The following is a 16092-nucleotide window of genomic DNA, read 5'->3' as shown; positions in this document are numbered from 1 at the left end:
GCGGTTCCTCAGCTGGACCTAATCCACCACGTGGTACATGAGGCCCATAGGGTTGTTCCCCTGGCGGGACAGCGGGTGGTCCACGTTGCGGTTCATCGGGTGGTCCATAATAAGGTCCAGATGGTCCATATGGCGACTCTGCGGGTACTCCTTGTCCACCAGGGGGTCCAGGAGGTTCGGGAGGTCCATAAGGTCCAGGTCCCTGTGGTCCAGGTGGTCCATTAGGAGTCTCAAGTGGTGCCCAGGGTGGTCTGTCAGATGCTGGTGGTGAAAATCGCGGTCTTGGTGGTTCGCCCTGAAGAAAAAAAATTGAGTTAGAAGAATTTATGTATTCACCATGATATTGTTAAGCGAAAGTAATCGCTTGACCTTAAGGCGTGTACTGTAATGATAAAAAATGGTTTAATAGAGGATACGAGGAAGAAGAAGATTAAGTTAAAATTCATGGTCGAAAATATAATTTAGAAAATTAAATTCTTTGATACATCTAGGGTATCAAAGAATTTAATTTTCGTACCATTTCGTACCTTGTCACAGTCGCCATGTCTCTTTTTAAAATGCAAACTAGTAACGGTCTGTTTTCCTGAAACAATGTAGTCGAATAGTTTTCAATGTCAAATCAGTAACCAAAAATAAACAGCCAGGTGCGAATATATCGTCACAGTGACAATAAGGTACGAAATGGTACTTAACTTTAATTCGTTGACCGTATTACAGCGTATTGTACAGCTTAATCATACCCAATACTTACATCTGAGTTTTCTGGGGACGGAGATGGTGGACCCAGTACTCCCTAGTAAAGAACGGTTAACAATTACTTACTGTAAAGTTAATTTAATTGTAAAATTCCCGTGAACCAAGAACATAATTATTAAAATGATGAAGATCCTCGAAAATTGAAATCTTAAACATGTCGAGCGTTTGTTCGACTTAATAATACGTGAGTGAGTACCCCGCCTTTGTCCATAAATTAGTCTTTATATTGTCCATAAATTAGTATTTATATTAGTATATATAGCTCGCGCTTTCAATTGTAAGTGTTTTAATAAATCGTATTTTTGACGTGCAACAGGTTTTTTTAGTAACCACACAAAAAAAAAATGTTTTTCATTTTATCCTTCGGGATATTCATATAAAACACAATAATTATGATGATACTAACAATGTTTTATGGAATTTTTTGTTTTCCGAAATAAAGATATATATATTTTTTATAATATAACATACACGAACGTATATAGTTGTTTTTTTTGTATCACTTAAAGTGCTGCTTTAAAATTTGCAGTGGTAAAAATATGTTTGTATTTTATAGTCTATCTAGTCTTTCCATAGGAACATATTTAAACAAAATATGACCTGGACATGGACATATGACCTGACCGGGATTCTAACCCAGGACCAAAACTTTCACGGGCAAATTTACTACTGTACAGTCTAAACCGATAGTCGAACGTCGAAATAAATAATAAATTAAAACAAATGCTTACGTTTTCAAGCTCCTCTGGTGTCGGTGGAATCTATACACAAGATCAAGTTTGTATTTAGCCACCATTACAAAACGAACTATGCAATTAGAAGATTTAAATACGAAATAACATAAATTATTTTACGATTTCAGTCACGTCAGGGCCATTAGGGACACGTTGTCGTCCCTAAATTTATAGTAGATGTGAAAAAACTGTAATCAGCCACGGATTCGCTTTGTATAACCTCTATTTTTCAAGTCATTAAACTCGCTTACAAGCAAATTCGAATGTACATTGACATCAAAATGATGTCATACAGTTATCGTGCGTTTCTCTCATACTTGTTTGTAGTCACGCTCCGATCCATTTAGGGTTCTAGCTAAATTGGACATTCCATAGCGTAAGTATTGACAACCAATTTAGCTAGGACTCCCAACTGCTCTGAATTACGATCCATTGAAAAATAATGGGCTCGTATGAAGCAGAAACTCTTATAACATAAAACTAAAGCCATATCAGTTGAAAAATTCAAGTCGAAATGGAAAAAAGCTTAAAAATTAATAACGAGTCCTATGTACAAAACCTGATGGCAGCCATTACAACAAAATTACGAAATTTCTGGATTTGTAAAGTCAAAAACTCAAAACATGCGTACATGTTGTTAATAAATTTGTAACAAGAATTTACCATGAAATAAAACTATGAAAACGGTTTATATCGTGTAAATTGAATTTATAATACATCCCGACGTTTCGAACCCTTTACAGTGTTCGTGGTCAACGGGTGTCACCCTGTCAATATACGCGATATAATCCGTTTTCATAGTTTTATTTCGTGAACTATCGCGGTATTAACCGAAGACAATTTAAGAATTTACCATAAAATAGTTAATTTTTAACTGTTGTGTAAGATTTTGTGAAAATTAAAATATTAGGTACGTCATTTTTTTCTGGGACAAGCTTTATCACAGACTCATTTTACATTACATATGGTGCTACTTTCTGGCACTAGTGCGTAAAGACAATTTTCGTGCATATGTCGAAAGTTTAAAGGGCCATATGTACTGTAAAACGTTGCACTCCCTGCGGTCGTGTTTTAATTTATCGCCACTCGTTTCGAATTCCCTCTTTTCCGCACTTGTATCGTAAATAACTATTTCAGTCGTGGATATTTTAAGAGTCACATGAACCTAGCCGCCGCCATACAATCGAAGTAACGCTATCAGTGTAAAATGACATGCATCATTTTATTTCAGCATGTCGTTTTAAAATGAGAGTATTTCCTAGTTTGTATGGGAGCGCATATTTTTGCGGATTTAAATAGGATAACTTACATATTATTTTCTAAATAGAAATATAAACACTCACTTCATCAGCAGCCTCATGACTATTTTTTGACCAATAACTTGCCATCTGAGAAGAGTAATTAATATTTTTAAGGTGACTCGCGGATTCATTTATTTATTTCTTCATTTCTAGGCGAGGTAACAAAATGTATAAGTAAATTGGAATAATTGGATACATACAGTCGAAGATCGATCCAGACAAATAGCTCAAAAATATGTGAACACGAATTTATTGTCTAATGTGTAAGAGCGTACACATGTTCTTGAAACTTTGGGAATGTATATATATTTATGCCCTTGACTGTACATACATCTTAGTATTATATCACTTACTAGGTACAGGCCCGCGTCAAGGCCGCAGCTGTAACGTCGCAACAGTAATGCAGCAATTGCCATCCGAACGTCACCTTATGACCTAACTGATATTAAAAAAGCAAAGGAACTTACCCCAGGACTTGGGCCCAACACGGGCTGAAAATACATTCACATAAAATAATGACGTAAAAGTTGGACTCGAACGAGAAGAAAGGTAACAGCGTACTCCCATCTTAAAGGCCGGCAACACACTTACAACCACTGTGATGTTGCGGGTGTTTATGGGCGACGGTAATCGCTTACCATCAGGCGATTCATCTGCTGGTTTGCCTTCTATATATCAATAAAAAAATATATTTTACGTTTTACTGCTAACGTCCATTTTATTTCTGGGGGTGCCGGTAGACCGAAAAGGAGAAGGCGAAATGACTTTTGGATCATACCTACATGAAATGGTAGAAACATACAAACAAACTAAAAACTTAGAGGTAGGAATAGAAAACAGCCTGTGTAGAAAATAACCTGTGATTTCGGTGGACTCCACTGTTTTCTAGCTCGCGCAGGGCGCTGATTCTGCAAAATATTAGGGATTTTTTACTTTCTACTTATGTATCACAGATAACAACCGAGTCTCTGTATTATAAATGGAGCTAATGAGATTATTTTAAAACAACAAACTATTTTTAGTAGATAGACCACTCCTCAGTATTACAAATATCAATTACGTAAGTTTACTCCGTTTATCAAAACCCAAAGGCATTATAAATCGTGTTTCTTGACAGCTCTACACTTGACATATAGTTCAACAAAGACAAGTATCAAGTATGTGGCATCCCTAACCACAAAGGGGTCTATAAATCGATCATCCCAATACACGGTCAGACCACAATCTGGGGACCCTTCGTCGTTAGTGTGTGTGGCAGACCATTCATTATGTCTTCCACAGAATAGATATACGGTTTATTAGATAGAATAGAGATACAGCGGAAGGTACAGTGAGGTTCGAAATTTCATGGAGAAATTATGAATGTTATATCTTATCTTATCTATCTTTATCTTATCATTTCTCCATGCAATGTCGAACCTCACTGTAAATTTCATTCGATAGGGTGACGTGACGTTACGTTTGTATGTGATTTTAAGTTTCCAAAACGTCCCGCTTGGCGCGCTGTTCAAAATCCTTATAAAATAGTAGTGCGAGCTCATACATACATACATACATATAATTACGCCTATTTCCCGGAGGGGTAGGCAGAGACCACGGATTTCCACTTGCTACTTACGATCCTGACATACCTCTTTCGCTTCCTTCACTTCATGACATTCTTCATACACGCTCGCCGGTTTAGGGTGCTCTTGACCTGGCCTTTCTTCAGGATTTCCCCGATTTGATCAGAGAAAGTCCTCCGCGGTCTACCCCTTCTAACTCCAGCTTCTACTTCTCCCTTATACACTCTTTGTTAGCCTTCTTTCACTCATTTTTTCCACGTGTCCAAACCATCTCAACATACCTTTGGCTTAGAACGCACTGCGGTTTTTCAAAAGCGGTCCCGCAACCGCAAAAAATGTAACGTATGGTATTCTTTATAAGCGCACGCACTTAAAAGACTGAAACCGCAAGAAATTAGACTGAAACCGCATCACTACATCTTCGTTTAGCCCACATTTTTCCCTTATCACACCGTTCCTAATTCTATCTTGCAATCTCACACCACACACACACTTCTCAACGCACGCATTCTCTTGGCTCTGATGCCTCTTCTGTCATACCCAACTTTCGCTACCATACATAAGTGTAGGCACCAACACCCCTCTATGCACAGCCAACCGTGCTTTTTGCGGCACCTTCTGGCTGCTCATAAAAGCGTTAAGTGGACCATTCACGCGATTTCCAGCATTCACTCTCCTTTCAATATCTTTATCATGCTTACCGTCCCTAGTGAACAAGGTTTCCAGATACATAATCTTTCACTTGTTCCACTCTTTCTTGACCAATCAAAATTATTATATAGTAGTAGTATTTGTATGAGATTTACCGAAAAGTTGTTCGGTATGACAGGCATATTCACCCCTTAGCGCCACTTGCACCATCCCACTAACCCGAGGTTAACCGGTTAAACCTGGAGTTACCATGGTTACCAGTACAATTTGACACTGGGTTAACAGTTTAACCGATTAACCCCGGATTAGCGGGATGGTGCAAGGGGGCCTTAGATAGTCATTTATTTGTAACCAAGTAGATACAGTTTACACATAAACACATGCAACTTAATGTTAGGTAGGTACATACATAACTACTAGGACCCGGTTAGGACTTAGCAAAATAGGGTTTTAAAATATTCCTTATCTAGATTTCTTTGGCAATAATTATTCATTCATTCTTTGATCCAATTGGTACATAATTGGGGCATTTTCTATAAAAAGGGACCTTATTGTCGATGGCGCTTACGCCGCACAGCCGTCGCGCGGCATTGTATTTATATCGGAGCATCGTTAATAATGGCGTAAGCGCCATCGACAATAAAGTCCCTTTTTATAGAAAATACCACAATTCATTAGTATTTTTAGGTAAAATAAAATTTTCGTCAAAAACATAATGACAATAAATAATTTAAAAATTAAAAGCTATGACACGAAATTCACTACAATTATGATAATAATGGTAAAACATTGTGAAAATAAATCAGTAAAGCATTGGTAAAATTGTCAAAGTAATATAATAAAATAAATTTTATAAATAAAATAAATAAAATAAATAAAATAAATAAAATAAATAAAATAAATAAAATAAATAAAATAAATAAAATAAAATAATAACAATACGGTATTTAAAGTTGGATGGGAGGTGAACATAATATTGTCATTGTCATGTGTATACTTTAATGTCAGGATGAGTTTAAGTATTCATTAACGTAATTCATATAACAAAACCACTCCGTATATCATACCCTTGAAACCTTCATAAGAACCTTGCATTCGAAGAGTCACTGACCCGGATAATTGATATCATCAATCTCAATCACATTGATATGGGTGAGAGAAATGACATTTGATCAAGCAATTTACGTAATATAGCCATAATTCTGTACAAATTGACGGATGCTTATATAAAGTTAGGATACAAGTTAGATAAATGAGTTATAAATGTATTTGGATTAATACTATTCCAAGCTAACATGTTTATTAACATTATAACATAAATTAATTTTGGAATATAGTTATTTGTTTTAGGGAGCAAAGTTGTTATTTAACCCCTTGTGCTAATATTGGTTAAACACTAAGGGTATCCGAAGAACAGAAAGTGAATGCACTAGAGATGTAGTGCTGGATACGAATGCTGGGTATATCTTGAGGAGCTAACTATTCTTGAGGAGGAGCTTGGCAATCTTGGCATAAAAGAGCGTTTGCTTTCTAAGGTCAAAACTCGGATCCTCAACTTCTTTGGACACGTGTCTCGGCGAGACGGAACATCCATAGAACGTCTGATTGTGCAAGGAAGAGTGGGAGGTGACAGGGCTAGAGAAAGATCGCCAATGAGATGGACCGACCAAATCAAAGCCAGTGTGTCGGCCACAGTAAGCGAATGCTCACGGAAACCAGCTCTACGGGAGGAATGGCGACGTATTGTTAAGCGAGTCGCTCAAAAGATTACATAATGGCCACGACCACTCTGTAAAGAGTGCAACGAAGAAGAAGAAAAGCTAATATTGAACCACGTGTAGCTAGGAATATTAAACGATGAGAGGGTTTCAAGGCACGAGTTAACAAACCTTGCTACCGAGTAAAGCACAATTTTTTTAATTACACCAACGCGCGGATAGTAATCTGTAAAACATTTCAAGTCAAATCGAAATGAACGTTGTTAAAATAATAACTTACAGCGACATTTTGACGTCTTCCATCTATTCTAGAACGCGATCTTCTGTGGGTGTTTTTAGTTTCCGTTGCTGGAAACGTAACATTTGTCATAGCCTTCGCCATTGCTGCGTTCTGCAAAAATAAGGTGAAGAAAGGTCAATACAGGTAAATGTGGCATTGTGTGGGAGTGTGTATTGATTATGACCAGTGAATATTTCGCGCCTACATTTTTAAAATTTTCCGTCTTTTTCTACTGACAGAAATGGCTTACCAAACTATACCTTCATTTCAAGCAAAAGTAAATTGAGATACTGCTTACCTCCATTCTTTGTATTGCCATTTCCATCATTTGAGTGGCTGATATCTATAAAAGAAAAAGGGTTTTAAAAACCAATATGTTTTATTTTTATTTTAGAAAATTGTATGAAAAACCGTGAAAAAGTGCGAGTCGGACTCGCCCACCGAGGGTTTCGTACTTTTTAGTACTTATTTGTTGTTAAAGCGGCAACAGAAATAACATCATCTGCGAAATTTTTAACTGTCTAGCTATCACGGTTCATGAGACAGCCTGGTGACAGACAGCCAGACGGACAGACGGACAGTGGAGTCTTAGTAATAGGGTCCCGTTTTCACCCTTTGGGTACGGAACCCTAAAACTGTATGCCAATACATATAACATACCATTCGCTGTTGCTGTAAATCGAATCTTGGTTTTTGCGTTGTTGCAAATTGACTGTCAATATCATCCTGCAAATCGTTAAGTACATTAAATTAATAAATATTTGGCGACAGCCTTACACAAATAAACCTGTCCCCAAACTAAAAAAATAAAATAAATAAATAAAAACAAACTAAAAAATAAATAAATTAAGTAACTTAAGAGGCCGTAGTCGATTTTGGAGCAAAAATGTAAAATTGATAGATTTAGTCGTTGAAATTATACACGTTTTGTTACGTAATATCTAAATAACAAGTATTGATTTCTATTAGCACGTCTTCTCATCTTGCCTTATAATAATGAGGTCGCGAGCGTGCGTCACCGGTAATGCATGAAGAGAAGGGGCAGTTTTTAAAAATTCATCAAAAAATCATGGAGGTAAATTATACAAATTGATGTATAAGTGTAGTTTCAGCAAATGTTGTAGATTGTTTAAGTATCAAAATTACGTTGAAATTAAGTCGATTTTCAGAGAAATTGTCACTTGTTTTGAAGTAATTTCTGGATAAAATTGATTTCGTCTAACTTTCATTTACACTACTTCAAAGTCATAATAATAAAAATGTAGTCTGATAAGTCAGTGCTTTACGCGCGTTTACCTAAACGTCCATCAGAAAAGCAAACATTACTAATTTAGTGAGTCTGTTTTCAAAAAACTGATCTGATAAAAGGTAAGATAAGAAGACGTGCTAATAGAAACCAGTACTTGTTTTTTCAATTAGGTAACAAAAGGTGTAAAATTTCACGGACTAAATCTATCAATTTTACATTTTTGCGACTAAAATCGACACCGGCCTCTTAACTAAAAACTGTAATAGATGTCATATATTAAAGAAAAAGTGACGCAGCCCTCCAGTGGTGAAGGCCGGATTCGAACCGGCATCTTTAGCTATCGCGCTTGCACCTCCTAAACGAACTCCTTACGGATTTACGTTGTAGCGAAAGAGACTGGTGCTGCCATCTATGAACAAGTTTTGGGAACAAATCAAATTATTTTTATTAAATATTTTGATTTGTGTTTTTTAAGTAGTCACACTACTATATATAACATTAAAAACTGTAATAGATGTCATATATTAAAGAAAAAGTGACGAAGCCCTCCAGTGGTGAAAGCCGGATTCGAACCGGCGTCTTTAGCTTAGCTTATTTTTTTTTATGATGTTGGTCAACAAGACTGTAAAATGTAAATTCCTCCAGTAAGTGCTCTCCTTCCATCAGGATACGTTTTTCGTTGACATTAAAACACATGATGAGACATTCTGTACCCGTACCATGAGTCACTGACAGTGTTAAAACTGACATATACTCTAACTTCTACGTTATTTACTTTCTATACATCTCGCATAGAAAGTAGTAGTTACGTTCACGCTGGCGTTTATGTCAGTGCCGAACTGATGGTAGCCGTACTGACATCCATATGCTGTTTTGAATATTTGGAGAGCGCTGAAAATTTGTTTTCGAATCCCTTATCTTTTGATTTAAATACGTATTTTTTTTTAGGGAATTGCCTAGGAAGCGATTTTAGATTTGGTTTGTAATATTGATACGGAATAATTCGGTAAGATATTTGGCCAAATATTTGTATTCGGCAAAATATATTTTCCGCCCATTTCTAGTTTACAGTAAAAAAACTGCATAAATTTTAAGAGGATTAACCTGTATCGCAAGATTAGCCCGCAGTACTTCAGGATTCCAATATGGTGAAAACTAAAAAAACAAACAGTACCAGATTTAAGTCAGCATGTTTTTTTTGCATTTCGATTTAGAGGAAAAGGGACGACCGCTTCTCCATGCAAACGTAGTCCTCATTTTCCTCTCTGGATACTGACATATGGAAAATAAGTTTACATAAGTAAATAGCCTCTTCGTTAAAGGGGCCCACTGATTACCTAGTCTACCGAACGATATCGGCCTGTCAGTTGGTGGAACTGTCAAATTTTTGTTCTAACCTAACTGACAGGACCCTTTAAGTTGAAAGTGGACGACCGGTCTGCTAGAACAAAAATTTAACAGTTCCGAACAACTGACAGGCCGATATCGGCCGGCGGACTGGTAATGGGTGGTCCCCTTAAAGGGTCGAACCCTAAAACGGTCCGCCTGCAGTCTTTGGTCCTATCGGGCGGCCTGCCGTCCCAGCAGCGGTATCATGGTCGCATTTTTATCACCTATCATGCCATGCGTCACTTTCGCACTTACGTATTTGTTAGAACGTGACAGGCATGGTGACAAATGATAAAGAGCCGACCATCTTAGCCCTTCAGGCCACAATAACGTCTACACCCTGCGATTATTGCGTGCCGGTAATGGCCTGTTGCCACCTCTGCGACTACACACTTTTCATTATTCACGACGACGGGACTTAATCGCGATTAAGTCCCGTCGTTGTGAATAATAATGAGTAAAAATCGAGAAAGTTAAAATCAGTGTTTTACACACTTTTCGCCCCAAGACCACGGACAGTCCGGCCGATATCATTCGACGCTGCGGAATCGTCAAGCGGCCACACACACTCGGTTCGATTTAGGCATCAGGCCGAAACCGTGACCTTTTGCGATTAACTGACAGACTATACTATCCGTCAACCAAACTGACGACCGAGGTCATATCACTATCTCTCTCACTCTTGCCATGATCACGTAAGCATGAATGAGAAGTTTTACGACCCCGGTCGTCAGTTTGGTTGGGGGATACTATGGTAATCTGTGGGCCCCTTAAGGTATCCTCATATTGTTTATCTTACCCCATTAGATATATATGTATATATTACAGAACATTCTTACGCAAATTCTCTATACCCCATAGTACGCTTAGGAAGACTTGTAAATATTGTGGATACACAGACAGCGATATATAAAATATAATTTACAAATATTTATCCATCACTCAGGAACAAATATCTGTGTTTATTACCTACATAAATAAATGCCCTTACCGGGATTTGAACCCAGGACCATCGGCTTCAAAGGGTCACTACCGGTCAAAACCATATGATCTAATACTTTATCTAATAAAATGGGGCATTTTCTATGAAAAGGGAGTTTATTGTCGATGGCGCTTACGCCGCACTGAGTCGCGCGGCATTGTATTTATATCGGAGCATCGTTAATAATGGCGTAAGCGCCATCGACAATAAGGTCCGTTTTTATAAAAAAAAAACACAAATAGTACCTACCCCAGAACTAGGCAGCTCCGGTTTTCTTGGCATAGACTGAAAAACAAAGGCTTTTGTTTAACGGATTAGGGTCTGACGTCTAAAAATCATTTGAGAGAATTCATACTATACATGAGATGAGTTTAGTTTAGTACAAAACTCTAGGTACCCTTTGTTCTTCCTCCCACGCCTCACGCGCGTGCTGTATCTTCAATTGCCTGGTCCATTCCTAAACATACACAAAAATTGTACGTAATTGTCAAATATGTACATATTTTTTTTAAATCAGCATCAAGTCAAAAAGTACGATTTTTCTTAAGTTTCTAAGTATCCTGACGAGAACTTACGTTTAAATCGTTTTTCAGAAGTTGTTTCTAAAATAAAATATAATAAAAAAAACAGTATTAAATTGAAATAGATGTCTGACTGAATAATACGAAAGAAAAGTGTTAAAGAGATTGCATAATACACTCGAGTAAATTCAACAACAACATATTCATAGAATATACTTCTAATAATTTAAATGGAGAATTAGGTAATAACAATAAACAATTGCAAATTTATGGATAATAACAATACTTTACGATACTTTCGGCCCAATTCGAACAATGCTTAGGTATAAGATGTCACAGCGATACTACGATACCGATAATCGAATTTAATACGATACCGATCTGTCAGTGTCAAAAGTGACGTTTTTAGTTGAAAGATTTCAGTTTTGACACTGACAGATGAATATCGTATCGCTGTGTGTGACATCTTACAAGCATTGTTCGAATTGGGCCGTTTGTATAATACGTACATGGTAGTCGTCTTTGGGACTATCGGCGTATTTTTGCTGCGAGTAAATAAAAAAAATTGTATCTTTTTTGATCCTGTTTGACTACGAAGTCAATAATCGTCTCTCGATATCAGCCTATCAGTTAGAACAAAAATTTGACAGTTCCGAACAACTGATAGGCCGATATCGTCCGGCGGGCTGGTAATGGGTGGGCCCCTTTAGTGAATTTCTTTGGCTGGTGGACTTCAGCAAATTTCAACGAAATATTTATAAACATATTACCTGAACGTGACCTTATAAAACAACCGCCCGCTTTACACCTGAGTAACGTCAGGCGTGGCTCACTCCGCGATCTCGTCGTGTCGCTACAAGTACATGCGGCCCACACCAATTTTGGTGTCTAGCTATAGTAGTTGCCGCGTACCGCTACGGAACGGACGCCTGCGATCATATCTGTCGTAATAGACGCGTTTTGTTAGAGAGAGAACCTTCTGTACCAAGTACTATTATTTATTCTGTGGTAAAGTGAGAATTCGTATCAGTTTGATTACCGCGTAATAGTAACCTACCACGAATTTGACACTGACAATCGCTAGCGTTTGCGTAACTTACTTTCTATGCATCTCGCTCGTAAGTCGTACCGGCATATTAATGCGAGCGAGATGTATAATAAGTTACGCAGACGTTAGCGAATATATCAGTGTCAATGTCAAACTCGCGGTAAGGTTACACTGATACGAATTCGCACGTTACTACGGTGTAAGAGCGTGACAGCGTTTTGTGCGTATATAACTAAGTCCCGCTCGCACAACGAAGCAGCGTGCACTATGCAGTTCCCCATCCAATTTGTAAACATCGCCTTACCTTTTCAAACCCCACAGAGTAGCAATTATTACCCAAAAGAAAAACCTAACCATAAAGATTTCAAATTGAAAATACCTTCAAAGGGTGCAAAAATTAAAAAAGTTATTAATATTTATAATAAAAGAACTTACCCGCAACAATGAGCTTTCTCTCCGGAATTCACCCCACTAAAAGGATAACATAAATTACAATCTCAGGGGGCCTAGCCAAGATGCCAATCGTGATAAAAAAATTGGAAGAATTCACTATCTCGGGGTACGATTGTCATCGTGGCTAGTACAAATTTGTTGCAAATATTGAAATATAAAATACTCACCTTATCCAACTCATTTAATGTCGAATACTGAAACATTCAACAAGTTATTCATGTAATAACACTAATAACAACTATCATTATTGAAGTAACAAAGTAAATACCTAAGATGTATGACTTGTCTGTCAGGTCAATTCGAACGTACACTGATATCAGAATGGCATCTAATTGATGTCAGTTAGTTAGTCCTACATATGTCGGAAAGTGCGAATAGGTATTTCGCAACTCGTGTCGATTTAAAACACTCCCTGCGGTCGTGTTTTAATTTATCGCCACTCGTTTCGAATTTCCTCTTTTCCGCACTTGTATCGAAAATAACTATTTCTAATTTCTATCAGTTTTTTTCGATTCCGCGTCGACATATGTAGGGAGACCCTTATCGTGCATTTCGTACTTACCTCAAATAAATATAAAGTAAAGCAAATAAAAAGTTATTGTAACTGTAGTAAAATGAATCAATGAATAATCTTACTAAATCACGGATATTATCGCCCCCTTCTAGTTCCGGTGGTGGTGGTTTTTTCTACAAAAAAATATACTTTTAATTACTTGCTAAAGTTTTCATGCCAGGTGCTACGTCAAGTACGGAGCATATAGGGGATATTATGCATTCTTACTTCCAAGTTAGTGCAAAGTTAGCGTGGTCAGAGCTAAACTGGGCGAATCCAAAACAATTCCAACCAAACAGAGGACGCGGACGCGTAGTGAGGGATGTGTTTGTTAATAACCAATTCAAATTAAAAATAAGTAAGAATTGTAAGCATTCTTATAACTTATTCAACATTCTTACATACACCAATTTACGTTAGCCCCCTCTTAAAAAAAATATGTATCGCCTATACTCTGATTTGTAATTAGATTCCAAAAAACTAACCTCACTTTTTCTCTTTTCCGTATGTTTTAAGAAACTAAACAAAGCTAAAAGGATACATCTATATTTATTTTAAATGCTAGAGTATGCAAAAGGGAAATTTGAGTTTACTTCTTTACATATTTTCCACTATTACGAAAGAAAAAGGATCTGAGTGAGGTTAGTTTTTTGGAATCTAATTAGAAATCAGAGTATAGTATGTATGTACTTACAGGTCTATTGTAGCCGTTATTATAGTAATCGTCGTATGTATGATCATCGCTATTTACCAATGGAAGCCAACTCTGAAAAAAAAACTCAATTAAAGCATAAATAGATCTACTAGAAGACATGGGGGGGGGGAGAAGACCGAACGGTATGTTCTGGTCTTATGGAACTTTCAGCAGGGGTGCGAAACTCCTCGCTTCGAGCAAACTCGGCTCCGTTCGGCTCAGCATTGCTCCGAGCAATTATTAGCGTTGGCACAACTTAACGTCCCTTTTATGAATGGTATACATAGAAAGGATGCCAATCTCTTATGGCAGAATTGTTGCAAAAGTGACCGCTTTAAGCTTTAAATAATAGTTGCTAATCTCTCCGGTGGCGCTAGTTAGGCTCTGGGACGTAAGTATAACATGAAAGGCAACAAATAACCGGACCAAATTACGTAGGTTGTTTTTGGTAGTATTTCGGTGTATGGTGGCGCCGCCTAATTACTGTTTTTTGATGGACACTTTTCATACATAGAGATTTGGCTCCTTTATATAGTCTCCATGGTCCCTTTGCGTGCACGACCACAGATAAGATAATGACTTGAATTTTGACAACCCTAAATAGCCGAAAGGCCTTATATTATCATTGGATAGATGGATAGCATAATTCGACCCTGAACCACTGTCAAACTTCGGTTTTGTAGGAAGTTTCCTTTCTGTACGGTAGTACTATTATTTATTCTGTGCTTTCAGTAGGTAGCAGAGAAAGCGCTACTATTTTTTGTCCTTCTCTAACTTTTCATTTCCGCCTACTTCTAAAATGTTCTAAGTTCCACGTCAACTCTAGACTTAACTAGAGTGTCAAAATTTCAACACGTCTGTTCGCATCAAGGGCCTGACACTCTTTGATAGAGAAAGATAGTCTTATTGCGATTCCTATAAGAGGAAAGAGAAAATAGTGCCATGCTTTGTCTTTATCACCGACCGGGCATTTTTTCATGGTCGGGTTATGTTATAACATAGCTAGGAGGCGATGGCAAAATAACAAAATTTATAAGAATGAAAGAGAAAAAGGATTATGCTGCCATACATGAAACTGTCAATACATGAATATGTCTTTCTCTTACCCCTGGTCGCTCGATTTTTGTCTATAACTACTTATATATACTATATCTATGGTTCGCATCGATAGTCGAATCTAATATGAGTAGGGTATAGTAGCGTACATTGAAGATAATTATTAATTTGTATGAAAAATATTTTTTTAAAGTTGTTAAACAATAGAAGTTTATGCAACTGATACATAATTATTGAGTATAGAAATTTGCTATTGGCTGAATACAATAGCTGTCATAGACAGCGCTTTAGTTTTAATGTTTAGTTCCTAAACGAGCCATCTGTCGCTTGTTGTACGATGGTAGAGGTTCTGTCGTATGCGTTTACTTACCGGTGTTCAATATAATATATTGATTAAATAAGAAAGTTTTCTTGTTTTACTAATTATCCAATTGGTTACGGGCCCAGAGCCCACGCGAGTGATAGTTTAACAAAGAAAAACGGTAAAGTATTGTTTTAAATTCAGTGAAAAAGTGCCTCGAAGAGAAAACAAAACACGGCGTGTGTGAACAAAAATGGAGGTTACTGGAAAAGTCGAAAAATTCGATGGGACGAATTTTAAGCAATGGAAGTTTCAAATTATGTGCGCATTACGAGCGAAAGGTTTAAATATAAACGAGGTTAAAACGGAATCGAATGCCACAAAATGGAACAAAGATGATGGGATGGCGATGTTTATCATGACATCGGCCATGCATCTTAACCAAATTGCGCTTATTGAAAATTGCGAGACTGCGCTACAAGTATTAACCAAACTCGAATCTATTTATGAGCAAAAGTCTGACCTTACGAAAATGATGATACACGAGAGATTTTATCAATACAAAATGAGTCCTACGGAAAGCATAGCTCAACATATCGCTAAAGTTGAAAGCTTGGCCAAACAACTCAAGGAGAGTGGAGAGACAATCAGTGATACTGCAATTATGACGAAGATTTTGAGTACTCTTCCTCCGAAGTTCAAATCTTTACGTCAAGCATGGATGTCTCTAGATCCCAAGTGTCAAACTATAGTGAACTTGACTGCTCGTTTACTGGATGAGGAGGCGAGCTTGAATGTGGAAGATGAGAATGAAACCGCCTTATTTGTATCAAAGCAGGTG

General features: G+C 37.3%; 1 protein-coding gene across 1 annotated transcript; it reads right to left on the bottom strand.

The window, feature by feature from the left end:
• Positions 1 to 18: 18 nt before the first annotated feature.
• On the bottom strand, positions 19 to 12281 carry LOC134751696 (uncharacterized). Its single transcript, XM_063687140.1, has 10 exons — positions 12276 to 12281; positions 11023 to 11082; positions 10875 to 10910; positions 9359 to 9409; positions 7666 to 7731; positions 7304 to 7348; positions 7006 to 7116; positions 3649 to 3699; positions 528 to 583; positions 19 to 295 (listed from the first exon to the last, which is right to left on the bottom strand). The coding sequence occupies exons 1-10, from the start codon at positions 12279 to 12281 to the stop codon at positions 19 to 21; spliced, it is 759 nt and encodes a 252-aa protein (XP_063543210.1).
• Between the last annotated feature and the right edge of the window lie 3811 nt (positions 12282 to 16092).

Source organism: Cydia strobilella, chromosome 23, assembly GCF_947568885.1.
Source record: "Cydia strobilella chromosome 23, ilCydStro3.1, whole genome shotgun sequence".
Classification (NCBI taxonomy): domain Eukaryota; kingdom Metazoa; phylum Arthropoda; class Insecta; order Lepidoptera; family Tortricidae; genus Cydia; species Cydia strobilella.
The sequence above is the reverse complement of the archived record's forward strand: the minus strand, read 5'-3'. Positions and strand labels throughout refer to the sequence as shown.

Bases quoted from the DNA above. Each gene is read 5' to 3' on its own strand.
- LOC134751696 (XM_063687140.1), bottom strand. The intron at 10,911-11,022 runs GTACCTAGAGTT...TTTGTTTTTCAG, and splicing joins CGTGGGAGGAAGAACAAAGG to TCTATGCCAAGAAAACCGGA. The intron at 3,700-7,005 runs GTAAGTTATTAT...AATATTTTGCAG, and splicing joins GAAGACGTCAAAATGTCGCT to AATCAGCGCCCTGCGCGAGC.